The following is a 19,675-nucleotide window of genomic DNA, read 5'->3' as shown; positions in this document are numbered from 1 at the left end:
GTGCATTCTAGCGAGGCTGCTATAGACTCCAACTCCTCTCTGTTCAAGTGAACTCTCACAACACAGCTCTTCTGAAAATTTACCTTTAAATTTGAGGCCCTCTCAAAGTGAGTTACTACATCCTTCAAATTCCTTACCTTCATCAAATCACAACCTTCACAAAAGATTATTATGTCATCTACAAATTGAAGATGGGTTACTGAAACTCTGTCTCTACCTATTCTCCACCCTCTTAGAGATCCGACTCTGTCTACTTCTGAGAGGAGTCTACTGAAAGCATCGACAACTAAAGTGAAAAGGAACAGTGACATAGGATCACCTTGTCTCAAACCCCTACTAGTTGGGAAAAAATCATTAACTACCCCATTGACTAGGATGAAATAATGGCAATTGGACAAGCAACCATTTACCCATTCGCACCATTTATCCCCAAACCCACACTTTCTCAGCACAAGTAGTAAGAATCCCCAATCCACCAAGTCATAGGCCTTTTCAAGATCAAGTTTGCAAACAAAACCTTGACGCCCTGATCTCCTCATCTCCTTCACACATTCATTTTCTATTAGAATCTGATCTACAATTTGTCTCCCCTGAACAAAAGCTCCTTGCGCTTGGCTGATAAGACAAGGAAGCACCTTTTTTATCCTCAAATGTAAGACCTTAGCCACAATCTTGTAAACACTAGTTATCAAACTAATAGGTCTAAAATCCTTTGGATGCTTGGCCTCTTTCTTCTTGGGAATTAAAGCTAAAAAAGTAGCATTAATTCTACAACTCATAACTGGGTTATCCTCAAATTCCTTAAAGACCTCGATTAAATCTTCTTTGACTACATCCCAACAAGAAAAAAGCCATTGTAAACCCATGTAGCCCTGGTACTTTTGACCTGCATTGAAAAGACAGCTTTTCTGATTTCTTCCTTCTCAAAATTCCTTTCTAGCCAGCTTCTACTCTCTTCTGGAAGCCTCTGCCAGGTAACGCCTTCCAACTCCACACTAGGTCTTAGGGGTCTCCTCAAAATGGATTTGAAGTGCTCAACAAAACAGTTGGCTATCCTCTCTCGGGTGTCAAAGACTATTCCATCCACTTCCAGTTTGGATACTAGGTTTTTCCTTCTCCTTCTATTGGCTAGGTTATGAAAGAATTTAGTATTCCCATCTCCTTCCTTAATCCATTTACATCTAGATTTCTGCCTCCAAGAAATTTCTTCTCTCAAAACAACTTCATCTAACTCTCTTTTTAGTTCCCATCTCCGATCTCTCTCCTGAGGGCTTATGGTTCTTTGAGATTCCTTTGCATCCAATTCCTCTATTTGGGTCAACAGAGAGGATTTCCTTTCTTCTATTCTCCCAAAATGCTCCTTATTCCACTCCTTCACATGTGCTCGCAATCTTTTAAGTTTTTTGTAGAATCTTACTCCTTTCCTCTTCACCCCCCTTAGGTCTTTTCTCCTTCATTCCTCAACCTTCTTCACGATGTCCGGGTGAGTCAGCCACATGTTCTCAAACCTAAAAGGTCGGGGTCCTTGCCTAAAAGGTTCCTGTCCTAAGCCAATGGGGCAATGGTCAGAAGTGACTCTCGGTAAAGCCCTAGTTATCAAGTCTGCCCACTTATTTTCCCAGCTTTCAGTGAAGAGGAATCTATCTAATTTGGAGAAGGTTGGTGTCTCCTGAAAGTTGGACCAAGTATAGAGGGCTTGCAGCATTGGGAGTTCTTTTTATTCACAGTTATTAATAAAATCATTGAATGTCCGCATGCTGGTTGTGATGACCTGTTGGGGATTATTTGATTCATTCGTAAATCGGATTGCATTGAAATCTCCCCCCAAGCACCACAGACCATCCCAAAGCCCTTGTATCCCATAAAGTTCTTCCCCAAAATCATTCCTCTCTCTATAATTGCTTGGTCCATATACACATTAGTTAGTGCCCAAGTAAATCCATCATCTACCATCCTGAATTTTAACGACACTGAAAAATTTCCTACTAGCTCCTCCACCACCTCTACAGCATCCTCTCTCCAAAAAGTAACAATTTCCCTTGAAGCCCCCCAAGAAGGTGCTGACACCCAATTTATTCCTCTAGACTTCCAGATACTTCTTGCCCAACTTCTATCAATATCGGCTAGTTTGGTCCCCTGTAGCATCACTATATCCGGCCTTTCCCTTCTAAGGAGGTTCTTAATTAGCCTTCTCTTCCTAGCACTCCCCAACCCCCTTACATTCCAACTAATGATTTGTAAAAGATTTGGCATCCCCTCTTGAGGTCAAGCCCCTACTTGGAGGCTTTCCTTCTCTCCCCTCTTTCGCTAAACTCCAAATTTTCTTCTATATCTAATACCAACCTTTCCACCTCTGATCTTTTCTTCTTCCTTCGATTGTTAATTGTTCCAGATCTACTTAAGGCTGCTTTTGTTTTATTTTGCCTTTCTGGAAGTCCTTGGCTTTCCTCCACAGATTCCTCCGTTTGCCTATACTCAAGGAGGGCACAAATCTGTCCCCAAATCCTCTCTAGTTCCTCCTCCTGCTTCTTTCCCATAACTGATTCATCCCCAGCTTTTTTGCTACTTTGAGCCCCTGTTTTTACTGAAACTTCTTGAATCCCACCCTGCCCTACCTCTTCCTCCTTTCTCTTATACTCCTCCAAAAACCTACAGATCTGATCCCAGATCTTCTCTAACTCCTCCTCCTGTAATTTCCTTCCCCTTTCCACTTCTTCTCGTCCTTGACCCTCCTTATCCCCAATTAAATATTTTCCATCCATGGTTGTTGAATTAAGTTGAGCTGCAAAAGTACCTGTTCCAGGCAGAAAACCCACATCAGTACCATAAAACGAATTGACAATATTACCTGACAGGTTGTAGGAAGAGGCCAATGGATCTCGAGAAGCAAAACAAAGGGGCAAGGTCGCGTCTATTCCTTCCAAAAGAGGTGGCTGTGGGTCCCCGTTATGTTCAACCAATATTGTTTTAGTCCTTGCATTAGAATCTGCCTTTAGGTGTTGTCCCCTGATTGATACCTCTAGGTTGGAGAAAACAGTTCCCGACCAAAGATCATGAAGTTAAAAGATAAATTTATGGTTATAACTTATATTGCCAATTCTTTCCATTTCCTAAAATGATGGATCATCTGGTTTAGAAGAATATTTTTCACCATGTTTTGGATACTTTACATTCACGTGACAACCAGCAATGTACTTATCCCTAATTTCATTGTTGATACTGGTCCTTGTAGGCATGTGAGTTGCTATCAAAACCGCACAAGTCTTTGGCATATTTACTTGAAACATATTGTGGTGTGATGACAAACAAAATGCTGCAGGTTAGTTGAGGTTGTTTAGCTTTTATGCAGTTCATTAATGTTATTGTTACCGCTGTCTCTTCTATAACTACATTATGAATATCCACATTCTGTTCTATAAATCAGGAAATGAAGCATGTGCGTCTTCTATTTTTCTCGTTACAAGTGTATGTACATGGTCCATGCTGCAAATGTGCATCTGTAGACAAGTTTGCACTGTGGGTGGGTTTTCAGTGTTAGGGTTCTATATTTGCAGGTGTTTATGTTGCTATTTATGTGATGTAAATGCATGTTTGTATTGGTGGGTGCTTTATGGATATGTTTATCTCTGCACTCTGCAGTAATTTCCAGTTCCTTTCAACATATCCACATTATTACAATTCCATTCAGCTTTTTTTTATATTTATTTGGATTTCATGGAATATATTTATACTATTTTCTTTAATTTTTGTAAAACGTCTCTAATGTTTTTCAATTATATTTATATTCTTATTGATAAAGAAAGATATTTATATTCCTCTCTCTCTCATTTGACTGGTAACGGATCATGAATTTTATTAGAAATGTTACAGTGAAAGGATGCCACCTTTCCCAAGAAAACAGAAATTAACAGAAAGAAGAACCAGCTCCATGTCTATTCTTCAGCATGTTTCTTCATACTTTTTTGTACTGGAAACTTTAGCTTTTATTAATTGTGATGAAATAATGAATATAAACAATAAGTTCACACCTCTTGTTTGGGCCATCCTTACTGTCTATCCCTGCCTTAAGTTTTCTATTTATGTTTGCAAAACACCCCCAATATATATGGTCCCAACAGACCTCTTGCTCCGCTATTGTCTCGGGCATTGAGTTTGCTGACCTCTATGAGTAGCTGATTCCTACTTCCTTTCCTAACTGTTCAATTTCTCTCGTGGTGTTCCTGTACTGCTATTAACCTTTGATCCACTTTCCAGCCACCCTTTAACCACTTTGGAGTCTCTCAACTACAAGTCTCTTATCATTATGTAACCTAATGTGAACAAAATGAAATGCTGGCCCTTAAATTATTTGTCACAGAGGGGGCAAGTCTGGATTTTTTTCCCCTTTTTTTCCTTATAGGAAGGATGATATGGATGTCACAATTTCACATTCATAGATGTCCTTGGGTGTATAAGTATGCATTTATGCATATATGTTTTTTTATCAATAACAACAATTTCATTAATCAGTCTGTAAATATGGTACATAAAGGGAGATAAAATTTCTTAACTCCCCTTACTGAGGCAAACCCCCAGACAAAGTCTGAAATTACAACTGAGCCCAAAATAAAACTTCCCTACCCACCCCCAGCTTTGCTAACTCATCAGCAAATGGGTTAGCAGATCTCTTCACCCATCTGAACTTCACTTTCCATGTCCTTGACCAGCCACTTAAACCTTTTCCTTTCATTGCTATACCCCCATATGCATTATGCATATTAAAAGCAATATGTAGTAATTCAAAACTTGACATTGTTAGGCGTTGTTTTATTTTTCTCTCAATTACAGCGCGAAGACTGGAGGATGCGACCACTATCAGAAGAAATGGTACAATATGCTCGTGTGGATGCTCACTACCTGCTGTATATTGCCAATCGTCTTGCCACTGAACTTAAGTCACAGGTTACTGGTATGCCATTGAAATGTCTTTGTTTAAAAGAATGCTAATTTTTATCTTTATTATTGCTAAAAAATTAAGTTATTTATTAAGTGATAAAATTATCAATTAGTCTGACAGACTATGTAAGATGCCATATGTTGCAGATATCGGCTGGATTGAGATATCTAAAAGAAAACAATGCATAAAAAAGATACATCTATAGGCAAGAAATACAAAATATAAATATTCTAAGCAAAATCTATCGATTTACATTGCTGTAAGGCAAGGATGCTCATATTCCTGGACCTACTTGTTACCTTTAACCAGTAAGCTGTGCTAGGATAAAAAATTTATTTAGACTATTCGATATATGTATTTTTTGGGGCTAAGGTGATTCTAAACACAAATGGAAGTATTTACAAGTGTTTAACATGAAATGAAGTATTTCTGCAATGAGATTTAGGCAATTTACTGGACAGCTTTAAATCGTTCTCTCTTTTTTTTTTTTTTTAATCAAACTTAATTTTTTGTATTTCTAACATGTTGTGGGTGTTTACTTCTCTAGCATTAGAAAATGAGCTTAGATGAAATAGGCTTTAGATGTATAATTTCAGTTGATTAATGTAGGCAATTATTTTATAAAAAAATGTAAGCAATTAAGATATGGTAAACATAGTTTATTTCTTTCCAAGATTGGGACCCTGATGATTGAGCAACGTGCAGTTAAATCCCCAGAAGAGAAACTCTAGAATCTGGTTGGGAGAGAAGTCAGGATGCTTTTCTACCAAATACTGTTACAATTTGCTGCTTGACTCCCTTCAAGAGTGTTTCCCAGCCTTGGATTTGGAGAGCTAAGGTCCCACCCAAGACATTTTCTTTTTGTGGTCTGCTACCTGGAAAAGAATTCAAACAGCGGATCCGTTACTGAAGAGAGGCATGGTTGTTGATCCCCCATGCAGCCTCTGTGAAGCCCCAGAATTGGCCAAAACCTGATACTCCACTGCACCTTCTTGTATGCTATTTGGAGCCATTTCATGAGAACTTTAAAAGATATTGGCTAGTCCCTCAAAGCTTGGATGTGTTACTGCCCTCATAGAGGGTGCCAGGGTTCTCAGACAAAGGAAAGATCTTATGGGAACAGGTTCCTTTGCAGTCTGTTGGAATGCTTGGAGAGAACAGAATGGCAGGATTTTTCAGAGCAAAAGGTCCTCTGTAGAGGAGGTCATTAGCCATACTGAATGTACATGGGTTGGTTCGGTTCAGTTTTATATAATTTTTCTAACCAAACCGAAAGTGTCAGGTTGAATTTTATACAAACCAAAACCAACCACTTAACAATCAAACCAACTGAAAAATAATGTTCGCAATATAGTCAGTTTAATAGGTTTCTATCGGACTGATGGAAATATAAAATTTTTACACATGATGGTGCTGATTAATGAGACAAATCTTGATAGAAAAAAATAATAATAAATATAGAGACTGATGCAGACAAGATTGACTTGCGCCACAGGCCTTTCATGATCTAGGACCCTAGGGTCTCTTTAATGGCCTTTTGCTTTTTCACTTTTGTGGGATTTTGAGCTTTTTTAAAATTTGAAAAGTGGGAGGCGGCAACTGAAAGAAGTCAGATTACCAAAAGGGAAAAGAAAAAGTAAACAAAACTTCATAGACATGGAGGCTAGAGACTAGGTTGTAGTTATATATGAGATATAAATGTAACCAGCCAGTTCGGTTGCAGTTCATTTTACAACATAAGAACCCTCAACTGAATCAAACAGTTGGGTTTTACAACTTTTCAAACTGAAACTGACTGAACTTATTTGAGAACCGCCCAAATTGGGTTAAGTTGAGCCAGTTTGCTTGGTTCTTACCCTTTTGTGAACAGCCCTAGTGGGCAAAGGTGCTGGATAAGTTTACTGCTGTGGATGTTGATGCCTTCAATGATGGGTGGTTTTCTGTTATTTTTGACAGAAGTGAAAATAGGCTTTTTGTACATGCTATACTAATACATCTGAACTGTATACCTTTTTGTTTTTGTATATTTGATGAAAGCTCCCTTGGTAACCTGGAACCCTCAGGTGTAGGAGGAGTCTTTAGAGACGGGGAAGGCAAAATTCTGGCTCTTTTTTTGGCTCTTTTTGTACATGCTATACTAATGCCTTCAAGGTCTGAGACTGGCTAAACAGATGGGACTACACCAGATTGAAGTGGAAGGGGATTCAAGATTAGTAATAGACTGGATGAAATCTGGAACAACAGGGAAGCTATGAGAGAAGTCTGGTGCCTTACAAGGGAAATTGAAGCAAACTTCCAATGGGTTAGAAGAACAGAAAATGGCCTGGCTGATGCTCTAGCCAAACAAGGATCAAACAGGAGTGAACTTTTCTGGGCTGCTTTGTAACAGTGGTTATGAATGTGGGTTCAGCATTTCAGCTTTGGGATGCTGGAGTTGTAATATCTTGTTAATTTCTTAATGAAAGTTACCATTTCCTATAAAAAAAATACATTTTACCACTTATAAAAAAAAGGATAGGACCCTGAATACTGATAAAAAAAGTTAGTCAATAGTCATGCCCCCTGTTTTATTTTAGGAGTGATGATAATTGTACTTGCAGTTCTTCACTTCTCCATCTTAAATAAGATCCTCTGTATTGATCGAAAGATGAAAATAAAAGAGGGTTGGATGATATTTGGAATAAATGCGATATATTCAGGCTTTACTCAATTGGATCATTGAATTTTTGAAAACTAAATCTGAGATTTAGTATAAACAATCAATAGTTTGGAAGTTTTACTAAAACCAAATTTACTAAAGTTACTGGTCTGATTGTTTAGAAAGAGCAAATTTTCAGCATAAGAAAACAAGGAAGTTGAAGAGGTTAAGCCCTTGATTCTAGCCATTGAAGGTTACCCTGTGAAACCTATCTGTTGGAGCAAAGGATGCAGCCTAGGACCTTGAGACCTTGCTCATTTTATGGATCAAATAAGGGAAATATTCTTAGGGGGAGCTTCGTTCGGTGGCCAGTGGCATTACAAAGGTAGGAGTGGAAGGGTTTTCTTGTAGCATCAGCAGTTCTCTGTCTACTCAGCTTTTTGGTTGAGGGATGGAGCTTCAAAGTAAATTTTGTGTATTCCTGTACTACCTCTGGTGTATACATCCTTTTGTTCTTAATAAATCACATGCTACTCTCTTCTGAAAAAAGAAGACAAAATAGGTCAAGGGTTAAGGCAGATAAAATAATAAATCAAGATAGAAAAACAAGGAACTGTGATTTTGTATTGGAAGATTAGTTTGTTAGAAATCAGATGTATTGAGGTGTGGTGGACAGGAGAGGGGAGTTGTAAATTTTGTATTGGGAAGGTTAGTTGAATCTAACTAACCTATGGACTAATGATGCTTTGTACTTAACTTTGTACTTTCCTGGGTGATTAATAAAATTTTATTAGTTACTGAAAAAAAGGCAAGGAAGAATCAACGGAGAAATAATGTCTCACCATTTTGGAAATCCTAAAGTTGGAGGTGTACTACTCAGCGTTCAACATTCCTTGGTTCAGTGAAGAAAGTTCTATCTTTTGGATGAAAAGTGGAAACAACTCTAATGATATCTGCTGAAGTTTATTTTATCAATTGGGTGAAATATGCTGAAAAGGTAAGGTGAAAAGGTAAGGTGAAAAGGTAAGCATCAAGTGCCATGGATCTATACGCATGCTTTTAGGGAAATAGAGAACCTGTCACAGGAGCTGAATATTACCTTCAATTGGGTAATATGGACTGCAAATGGGATGGCAGACACTCTAGCAAAACAAGGGGTCTATAGACAGCAGATGTTTTGGGCACTACTGTATCTTTTTTTTTTTTTTTGGATAGGGCACTACTGTAACTTTGTTGTAGAAAAATTAGGCAGCAATTGTTTTGGGGTACTATTGTAACCTTGATTGAGGTTGGCTAATGTCTTATTGGAGGGCTCAAACCAATATGTTGTACCATTCAGTTTTCACCATTTAATTTAATTAATAAGAATATAAGATTTATTTTTGCTGATAAAAAAGGTAGGGTAATTACCTTTTTCAGCTTCCAGTTGAATCAGAAATACGAATCCATAGAAAATAGCTTCATTAAATACTAACTTATGACAAACACTTACTTAAGTGCCATAAAGATTCTGTTTTGTTCTTTTTGATGTATAACATATTGTACTGCTAAGAATATGTACTTACCAGCTATACCTGCATATTTTTGTATATGCCTTTAGGCTATTCTTACTATTAATACTATGACTTATACATGACAAAAGAAAGATTCCATATAGTTTGTACTTTCTACTTAATTACTTGATATTTATACAATGACTTGTCATTTGACATGTGCTTTGTGTAGTCTGAACATATCTTTGCCAAAGTTGGAATTGGGAAAGAAATTTTGGACTTTTTGTTTGTTAATTTAATTATTAAAGCAGATTCTTGTTATATTTTCTGGTCTTTTGTGTATATTGGATTTATAGCTCATGCAGTTTTTGTATTATACTTGTTGCATAGGGCACTGTTTTGGGTGATCCCCCCACTGTCTTTTCTGTTATCTCTTTTATTTTTTTTTCCTTTCTGTAACTTCTTTATACTTCTTAAAAAGAAAATTGCTCACACTCACAAGTCATATCATACTTGCATCATGTCATCTTGGGGGTTGGACAGCTAATTCATGGGTATTGAAGTTAAGCTGTTTCAGCTTGGGTGGTCCTGTTTGTATCTCTACTCATGCATTATTTTCCTTTCGAAGTCCAAATCTCATTGTTTCCCTTTAGTGTGTATGTTGTTATTATTTTCATTGGGATTCTTCATCCATTTTCATCATAGCCTTATATTTCTGAAGATATCAATTTGTCAGAAAATTCAGCTTGTCTCGATGATAAATTCCATTTTGTTCTCGAGGCTAGCCGGAGGTCAAACATGGTCTGTTTGCAGCTTTATGTGAAAGAGATTGAAGCTTCTCCTGGAGATTCTGCTGCATCATCGATATGTTCACGTCATTTGAATGGACAAGGTTTCTTGTCAAGTTGTGAAACCAAGGTATGCCAAGTATTCTTTGTTGTTCTATGGTTGCATCTTTGTGAGTAGTTGTTCTTTCTGAACTACTATACTAAACACTGTAATTGGTGTTTTTTCAATTTCAGGAACTTGTGAGGCAATTATGCACATGGCGAGATTTAATGGTTAGTCATAGTGTACCCATAAATGCAAGTCTCATGATTAAGGACTCACCTTTACTACCATGGGACAATCAAAGCTTATCACACTTGTTAAAGGGAGCTTCTATCCATTTCCAAAAGAATTTTGGTATTTTCAAAAACCATAAGATACTTTTTGAGATACTTGATATTTTGAACAGTAATGGATAAAAACATTAATTTGTTAACAGATATTATACATCTAACAAGAAATATGTATATAAGTTTCTTCATTCTTTTATCATAACCAATAAAACTTAACATTTGTTACTGATAAAAAAAAACTTTTTGGTCTTTTTGTATGGAGTGCCTTGGTTTTAGCGCTTTTCCTTCTAGGTGTATAGTTCCTGGCTGTACATGATGCATACATGGTCTATGCATGTAAACATGATCTTTTACAATGGAGAAATATAATACAATACTTTACCTTTCTCTAAAAACAAAAGAGTAAATAAAAGATGCCAATGTCCTCATTGTCATATTTTCCGTATTTCTAACCTTCGTTGGAGAACAAAAAACAGCAATTTTGTTCCACAAAAAGTTGAAGAGACTGAGAGCAAGGATTAAAGAGTGGAATCGGGAGCATTTTGGAAGGGTAGAGGATCAAAAGAATATTTTTTGGAGAACAAAAAAGATCTCTTCTTAGAGAAGAGATCTCATGGAGGCAAAAGTCAAGACACAAATGGATCAAAGAAGGGAACAGCAATACAAAATTTTTCCATGCGTTGGCTAATGGGAGGAGAAGAAAAAATCGTGGCCAAATTAGAAGTGGATGGGGAGGAAGTCACAAATCAAGATGAGATAGCAAAAGTGTTAGTAGATCACTTTAAATCAATTGCAGGGAAGCCTCTGAGTAATAGATTGAGGATGGAAGGTCTAGATTGGCCCAAGTTGTCTGAAGAGCAAGCAAGCTGGTTAGAGAGGAGTTTTGAAGAAGAGGAAACTAGGCATGCAGTGTTTTCAGTGGATAGATCCAAAGCCCCTGGACCAAATGGCTTCACCATGGCTTTCTATCAAGACTGCTGAAATGTGGTAAGAGAAGACCTTTATGCTGTGTTTAAGGAATTTGAAGTTAATAGCAAAGTAAGCCCTGGAGTTAATGCCACTTTCATAGCTCTAATCCCTAAGAAGAAAGAAGCAAAAAATCCTAAAGATTTTAGGCCGATTAGTTTGGCAACTAGCATTTACAAAATCCTGGCTAAAGTATTATTCTTGAGGATTAAAATAGTGCTACCCTCCATCATTAGTCAAGCCCAGGGAGCTTTCGTGCAAGGGAGACAAATAACAGATCAAATTCTAATAGCAAATGAATGTGTGGAGGATATGAGAAAGTCCGGAAAGCAAGGTTTTGTTTGTAAGCTGGATTTAGAAAAGGTCTATGATCTTGTGGATTGGAGCTTCTTATTAGAGGTCCTAGGGTGTTGTGGGTTTGGAGTTAGATGGTGTAATTGGATAAAGGGCTGCATAAGTTCTTGCCACTTTTCAGTCTTGGTTAATGGGGTAGTCAAGGATTTCTTCCCAGCTTTTAGAGGGTTAAGGCAAGGTGACCCCCTTTCCCCTTTTCTTTTTACCCAAGTTGCAGATGTTTTTAGTAGTTTGATTTCTAAGGCAAACAGGGAAGGTGTAGTGAGAGGTTGGAAGATAGGAAGGATCAGGATTAGGGTGACCCATTTACAGTTTGCTGATAACCTAATAATTTTTTGTGAAGGGGGTGATGGGAGAACAGTAAGTAATCTCAAATCTTTGATAAAGCACTTTGAGAGAGTATCAAATCTAAAAATAAACTTGGAAAAGAGCTGTGTGGTGGGAGTGAATCTGGATGAGAGGACTATTGAGTCGGTGGCTGAGTTTTTAGGTTGTCCCATTTCCTATTGGCCTTTACAGTATTTAGGTCTTCCCTTGGGAGCCAACCCTAAGGAGAGCACCTTTTGGGCCCTGGTTCTAGAAAAGTTTGAGAAAAGGTTAGCCTCGTGGAAAAGGAACTATATTTCTTTAGGAGGTAGAGTTACTTTACTAAGAGCTTCCTTAGAAAATCTGCCGATTTATTATTTCTCTGTGTTTAGGATTCCTGTCAGGGAAGCCAAGAAATTAGAGAAATTAATGAGAAATTTTCTTTGGGAGCCAGGGGAGGAAAAAAAGGATCACTTAATAAATTGGGGAATAGTGTGTAGGAGGAAAGAGGAAGGTGGGTTGGGACTGGGGAATTTAGTTTTGAAGAATAAAGCACTCCTAGGAAAATGGTTGTGGAGATGGCCCTTAGAACAGGAGAGACTTTGGCATGAGGTGATAGATAGTATACATGGCGGTTCAGGAAATGGATGGGATGTTGGTGTGTCGCGTCAAGCCACTCTGGTAACTCCTTGGAAAGCAATTCAGCGTATTCTTCCTCTTTTTCTCAACTATATCAGGTATGATGTCAATTCTAGTACTTCTGTTTTGTTCTGGGAAGATATCTGGGTGGGCAACTCTGCCCTTAAGGACAGTTTCCCTTCCCTCTATTCCATTTCTTGCTACAAGGGTAAAACAATGTCTCACTTTCTTCCAACATCTGATTCTCCATATTCTTTGAGTTGGGACTTTGGATTTCGTAGGGGTTTGAGGGATCATGAACTCTCCTGTGTCTCAGACCTTTTGTCACTACTTGAAAGTGTTTTTCTGGACCCTTATAGTTCTGATGTGAGACTTTGGTCTCCAAACCCAAAAGGTTACTTCACATGTGCTTCCTTCTTTAAGTCCCTTTGCTCTCCCTTGGGACAAGTGGGTTTCCCAGCTAAAGAGATTTGGTCTAAACCTGTACCTCCTAAAATTATTATGTTTTGCTGGAAGGTGTTCTATAGGAAAATCAACACTTCAGACTTATTGCAGAAGAGAAGGCCTTCTATGTGTTTGTCTCCTAATTGGTGTGTACTATGCAGGGCTAATGGTGAGGATTGCTCTCACTTATTTTTAACCTGTTCTTTTTCTGTTGCTTTTTTGGGGTTGGATCTTTGCTTTGTTTGGTTACAGATGGAATTTGACCACAGCCATAGATCAGATCTTTGATCCTTCCTTCTTTGTGTGGCCCACAAAAATTGGTAAAACAATGTGGAGGAGCATTAGAGCTGCTGCTTTGTGGACAATTTGGGAAGAAAGAAATGCGAGGATATTCCAAGAGGAGAGAATTGTTCAGAATGTAAAGGATTGCATTATGACCAGGGAAATCCATTGGTTGAGATCATTAGATTCCTTTAAATTATATTCCTTTGATGACATGTGGAGGAACTGGATGGCTGTGGCTAGTAGCAGTAACAGAGAACAGGGTACCAGATGTGTGGGTACCTTCTTCAGAAGACTGGACAAAGCTGAATTTTGACGGTAGCAGCTAAGGAAATCCGAGTCCATCAGGAATTAGTGGGGTGCTGAGAGATAAAGATAGTAATATATTAGCTTTATTCTCAGGCTCCGTGGGTATAGGAGACTCTATTAGAGCTGAGCTTCTAGCAGCAGTACAAGGCATTCAGATTGCGGACCAGTTAGGAGTTCAAAATTTGATTATTGAAGGAGACTCCAAAGTTGTTGTGGGTTGGTTAAAAAATCCAGATTCAGTGGTTTGGTGCTACAGGGATATTATGAGGAAAGCTAAGTGGTTCTCAAGGAACATGAATGTTAATTATCAGTGGGTGGGTAGAACAGCTAACACCATAGCAGATGGGTTAGCTAAACAAGGGGTATCAAAGGAACGTTTATTCTGGGCAGCTTTGTAAATTTTTTGTTACTAGTCTGAGGTAGTACATTGTTGTTGTTGTGGAGAGGCACCAGCTCGTGCCTCTCCTTTGGGCAGGCTGTATTGTAATATCTTTTTGATCTTCTTGAATAAAATTTCAATCATTTATCAAAAACAAAAAAAACAAAAAAACAAAAAACAGCAATTTTGGAAAGGATTGAGAAATAGATGAAGTAAATTTAAGAACTGAGTAAAAGTTGGAACTGAGGGTTGGATAATGATCAACTGTAAGCTGGTGGTAGAAGAAACTCAAAGTCTCAGAGGTTGTGTATCAATATCTGGTCTTCAAGTTCAAATTATGTATGATAAATGATGTAAAAACAGAGGGGATTTTGTTAGAAGAGACCCTTCTTTTTTTATTTAAAAAAAATGCATGGTCACCCGTCACTGATGTAAAACAGTGATGTAATTCTGACACAAAAAAAAAGAAAAAAAACGCATGGCCACTAACGTAAAATATAATATTTGAATGGCCAAGCTCACTGACTGAAAATTTCTCTTCCCCGGAATTTATCTGTTTTCCCATCTTATTGAACAAAATGAATTGCAGGATTCACTTTTGCTACTATTATTTGTCATTTGTGACCATCCTACTTTTTATCAATAACAAGAATTTCATTAATAATCAAAAGGTAAAACAGAGAAATACAATTATCTAGTGGACAAAAAGGAGTAAAGGACAAGGCTAAAGGAGCTTCAAGAAGAAAAGATTGCATATCTAACAAATCTAGTCCATGTACGACCAGGGAACAAAGAAATACCAAAATATGCAAAAGAAAAAGTTTGGGGGACACCTGATCTTTTCCTACATGTTGTCTATACTCCATAGAAGGTCTTTAAAAGAACAAACTTAGATGATGTCTCAGATATTATGTTTTTTAGGAATTTTCGAGTTTATGCGTCTTTCTTAATTTATGATGATGAAATGTTAATTATGCTCATCATGTTTTTGTTGCAGGCTCGCGTGCATGATGAGAGCTTGAGATATGTATTATCAGACCAAGCCATTGTTGCTCTTGCATCCAAAGTTCCAAAGACTTCAAAAGAAATATTTGATACCATATCTGAAGCTGATATAAACATGGATCTTTTGACCGCTGGATCTTTGGTTTCATCACCTTCACCTATTGTCTGCAGTCATTTGGAGGACTTTCATTATATCCTTCAAGACAAGTTAGGCAGCCCAGATGAAGTCTTTGAAAGAACTCTGCAAAAGTGTCTTGGCTCCAATGGTAGTTGCCCACTTTCTATTTATAACTATGCTTTATTATCCAAATCAAACCTGAAATCAACAAATGGATTATTGGTCAAACAAAAGGGAAGTAAAACAGAAAAAAAGGTTGGTCGAAAGTCTTCTCGAGAGTTGTTTGTACAGAAATTTTCCTGCAAATCTCCTGTTTATCATAACTGTAGGATTTATGCAAGTGATGGGCGGTTACTTTGTTATTGTGACCGCAGAAAGCTCGAGTGGTAAGTGACCAACGTCACCATTCTTGTCTTTTTGTATTACTGGTCTTGTACCTCCTATTTTTAATCACAATCTATTGACAAACAGGTATCTTCGCCGTGACCTAGCAAAACTCATTGATGATGATCCACTGGCTATAATGCTTCTTTTTGAGCCAAAAGGTCGCCCAGAAGATGAAGGAAATGATTTCTATATACAGAGCAAGAAAAATATATGTGTAGGCTGTGGTGAAGGAAACCACTATTTACGCTACCGAATCATACCCTCATGTTACAGGATGCACTTTCCAGAACATTTGAAAAGTCATCGTTCTCATGATATTGTCCTACTTTGTGTGGACTGTCATGAAGTTGCTCATTCTGCTGCAGAGAAATATAAAAAACAGATAGCCTCAGAATTTGGTATTCCACTTTATGTCAGGAAAGTACTTGATTCAACTCAAAAACAAGCCATAACTGAGACATCTGGGCCCATGGAGAGAATTGAGGAAGCAGGTGTGTCTCCCTTGCAGTTGCGAACTGCAGCTATGGCTCTTTTGCGCCATGGGCCAAGAATGCCAGCAAAACGCCGTGAAGAGCTGACCCTGGTGAGTAAGAATCTACATAATGAGCATGCATGGAAGACATGTGGTGGGTTGTCAAACTCAACATTTTAGCGGGTCCAACATTGGAATTTTGTCACACACAAAAAAAAAAAAACTCGGATAGAATAAATTGTTAGAAGCTAACATTTGTGGATCATATTGCCTTTTTTACTTGATGGTCCTAGGGGATGCATTAATCTCCCAAGTTGGGATGCTAGGAAATCAAGTTACCAATTTTTGGGTCATTAGCCTTTGCATGTGTGTTATGTTTTGTTTGTATGTCTTAAATATGATTGACAAGACTAATTACTTGTAGTTATTATTTGTGGCCTTAAGTGCCATTTGAAGTTTTTGATTAAATATTTACCACTATTTGTTAGACTCTCTCTCTTGTGCATTACTTGCACCTTTTATCTTCATTTGTGTGGTGTCTAGAGGTGTCTGTGTAATGTGGGCCGTGCCATATTGGCATGCCACGATTTTGCGGGCCACCTGTGCTTTACCAAGTTGTGCTATGCCGATATGTGGCTTTGGTAGGCCATGCCTGCCTGGCATGGAACCCTTAAGGATCAAGCCTGGCACAGTCCACAACACGAGCCTAGGTGGGCCCATGCTGTGATGGGCCGGGTCAGTTTTCTTGTTATTTTTTCACTTTTTGCTAATAAGTAAGAATGATAAAAAATTAACACAACATTTAACAAAGCATAAAATAGACAACAAATTGAAAATAAAATTTCAGAAATTTTATTTCATTTGAATTTAATGAATACAAAGTAAAAATATTGAAAAATTTATAATGAATTTGGAATAAAATATAAAATAATATTATAAAATTGAAAATAAAAAATTATAGTGGTATTGACTATTGAAAAATTACAAATAACTTTTAAATAAAATTGAAAAACAAAATTTACAATAACTTTAAAAATGTTGTACAATTATTGAGTATACAAAAAAATATTAACTTCATCATTTTCTTCAAGTTCCACCTCCTCCATCTCCTTGATCTTGATTTAGACCATCTGTTTCTGGTGGTGGAAAATCAAGTGAAGTATCATGCCCTCCCTGATCCTACATTCTGTTTTTAGATCCAACCAATCCTTCAAACATCCAAGCTTTCATTGTTGATACAACTTTTTTGTCTTCTAGAACTCTAGTACCTACACTAAAACAAGACTCCGGTGGAATTGTGGACACCAGAGGAATTAGTATACTGATCACGTGCCATGGTGGCAAGAACTGAATAATTTTTTCCATGCTCATTCCACTAGGTTAAAATATCAAAATTATATTTTTGGTAAGTAAATATCAAAATTATTTAATTCCACCAAGCTAAAATATCACGTGTTGTGGTGGCAAAAATTGGATAATTTTTATTCCTTAAAATTTTAAGTTAAGTAAACGAACTTGATGAAGTGGTAGCAGATTGTTGCCTTCTATTTATTAGTGACCAAACTCTATCTCTTCCACAACTAGAACTAGTGTTCCAATACTGGGAGCTCTACAACTTCTCCTATGTTCTAATATTTGAGATTCATATACATTGTACATTTCAAATAATAAATTATTAATTTCATATTTTTTGTTCCAATTCCACTTTGCATATTTTTATAATAAAATTCAAGTAAAACATCTAAACCATTTTTTCTAATCCTAAGATCTAATATTGCAAGTTTGCAACTAAGCAATGTAGAACAGAAATACTTTTTCAATATTTTTTAAATTTAATTCCCATTACATTAATAATATTTTGATTTTTGAAGTTGTAAAATATTTTTATATTTTGAAAAATATTCACTAATTATAAATAATTAACTAAAATAGAAGAAGTTGGGTAATAAACACCCGAAAATGCACTAGTTGTATCATAAAAATTTGTAAAAAGCCTTTTATAAAAATTGCCATTTCCCATTCATCATCAGTTATAAAATCTTGGGGCATTTTCTCATTAGAAAAATGGTATGAATATCTTTGTATGAAATACAACTCTCTAACAAAGAATGGGTAGAATTCCACCTATGTTGAACATCTAATACAAAATTTTTGTATTTTAAACCATACTTTTGACATAAATATTTAAATTCTTGTTTTCTTGTTCTTGAGCTTCTAATATACTTAATACAATTTCTAATTTTAGAAATGTGAATAGAAATAATATTTTAAGCATCTTGTACACATAAATTTATGATGTGGCAAGCACATCTAATATGAAATAATTTACCATCTAAACGTTTTAATTGAGATTTTAAAATATTTATTATTGAATCATTATTATTATCATTATCAAAACTAATAGACAATTTTGTTTCCAATTCCATAAGTATATAAAATATTTAATATACTAGCAACCATTGTTGGGCCGTTATGCGTGTGGCCATTCAAGTCTTGTAAAACTGAAATTTCTTTTTTTGTAAAAGCCAATTTTCATCAACAAAATGCCCTGTAACACAAAGATAACTAATATTATATTTTGAAGTCCAAATATCAGATGTAAGTGAAATTTTAGAATTAAGAGTTTATAAAGTAGAAATTATATTTTGTTTATTTGAACAAAAAATTTTTAAAGCATTTACTCTAATTGTATTGTAAAACTGAAAGTTCTTTTTTTGTAAAAGCCAATTTTCATCAACAAAATGCCCTGTAACACAAAGATAACTAATATTATATTTTGAAGTCCAAATATCAGATGTAAGTGAAATTTTAGAATTAAGAGTTTACAAAGTAGAAATTAAATTTTGTTTATTTGAACAAAAAATTTTTAAAGCATTTACTCTAATTGTATTGTTAGAAACTTTTTTAAATTGAGGATTTATTGATCGTTGTAAAAATCTTTATAGCCTAGGGTCTTTAGCTAATAAAAGTGGTTGTTCAACATGTACAACCGCTTGGTGTTCTCTTTGCCTGTCCCCGAATTGGTGTTCTCTTGCCCTATTGCTACAACTATCTGGTTGTGGATTTTTGCCCTATTCGGCTGCAGGTGGTGGCTGCCAGCTGAAGTCTCTCAGTTGTTTGAACCCTCAGTCCTTGGTAGGCAACCCAAAAGAGGAAGACTGATGTGGAGATGCATTAGGGCGACTTCCTTATAGACTATTTGGGAGGAGAGGAACACTAGAATCTTCCACTATAAGGAGAGAAGTCTCTCTGAATTGAAGGACTGCATTTTGATTAGGGCAATTCACTGGTTAAGAACAACAAACTTGGCCAAGCTCTTTTCCTTTGATGACTTCTGGAGGAACTGGTCAACATTGGCTAGCACCTCATCCACAAAACAGAGTTATGTTGCAGATTAGGTCCCTCCTGCTGAGGATTTTGTTAAATTAAACTTTGACGGAAGCAGTCAAGGTAACCCTGGCCCCTCTGGCATAGGAGTCTTGAGGGATAAGGACAGGAATGTTTTATCTCTATTCTCAGGCCCAACTAACTTAGGAGACTACCAAAGCTGAGCTACTAGCTGCTGTATAGGGGATTCAGCTAGCCAGTCAACTTGGTATAGAAAGACTGAGAATTGAAGGTGATTCCCAGGTTGTTGTGGGATGGTTACTGGATCTGGATTCAACTGTCTGGGGTTTCAGAGACCTCCTTAAGAAGGTGGTCTGATTAACAAGGAATATGACAGTGAAGATCCAATGGGTAAGAAAATTAGCTAATGAGATGGCTGATTCTCTTGCAAAACAAGGGATTAAGAGGGATTCTCTATTCTGGGCAGCTTTGTAACTGT

The 19,675-nt window shown here is 36.8% G+C and overlaps 1 protein-coding gene across 7 annotated transcripts in view; it reads left to right on the top strand.

The window, feature by feature from the left end:
* The window catches only part of LOC104610942 (Polynucleotidyl transferase, ribonuclease H fold protein with HRDC domain-containing protein), a 37,265-nt gene that overhangs the window by 11,633 nt on the left and 5,957 nt on the right, over positions 1 to 19,675 (top strand). For 4 of the 7 annotated variants that reach the window (XR_737532.3, XM_088894589.1, XM_010277811.3 and 1 more), the window contains 6 exons: positions 3,233 to 3,319; positions 4,828 to 4,948; positions 9,789 to 9,985; positions 10,090 to 10,128; positions 14,865 to 15,376; positions 15,462 to 15,960. Coding sequence is in view for 5 of the 7 variants with exons in the window: in XM_088894589.1 (XP_088750715.1) it covers positions 3,233 to 3,319; positions 4,828 to 4,948; positions 9,789 to 9,985; positions 10,090 to 10,128; positions 14,865 to 15,376; positions 15,462 to 15,960 (1,455 nt within the window). In the remaining 2 variants the exon portion in view is untranslated. The remainder of the gene's footprint in view (positions 1 to 3,232; positions 3,320 to 4,827; positions 4,949 to 9,788; positions 9,986 to 10,089; positions 10,129 to 14,864; positions 15,377 to 15,461; positions 15,961 to 19,675) is intronic. The other 3 variants (XR_016080331.1, XM_088894588.1, XM_010277812.3) reach the window with 1 other exon arrangement.

Source organism: Nelumbo nucifera, chromosome 1 (genome assembly GCF_055504915.1).
Source record: "Nelumbo nucifera cultivar China Antique chromosome 1, China Antique-T2T, whole genome shotgun sequence".
In the NCBI taxonomy this organism is placed as follows: domain Eukaryota; kingdom Viridiplantae; phylum Streptophyta; class Magnoliopsida; order Proteales; family Nelumbonaceae; genus Nelumbo; species Nelumbo nucifera.
This window is presented reverse-complemented; position numbering and strand designations above follow the sequence as displayed.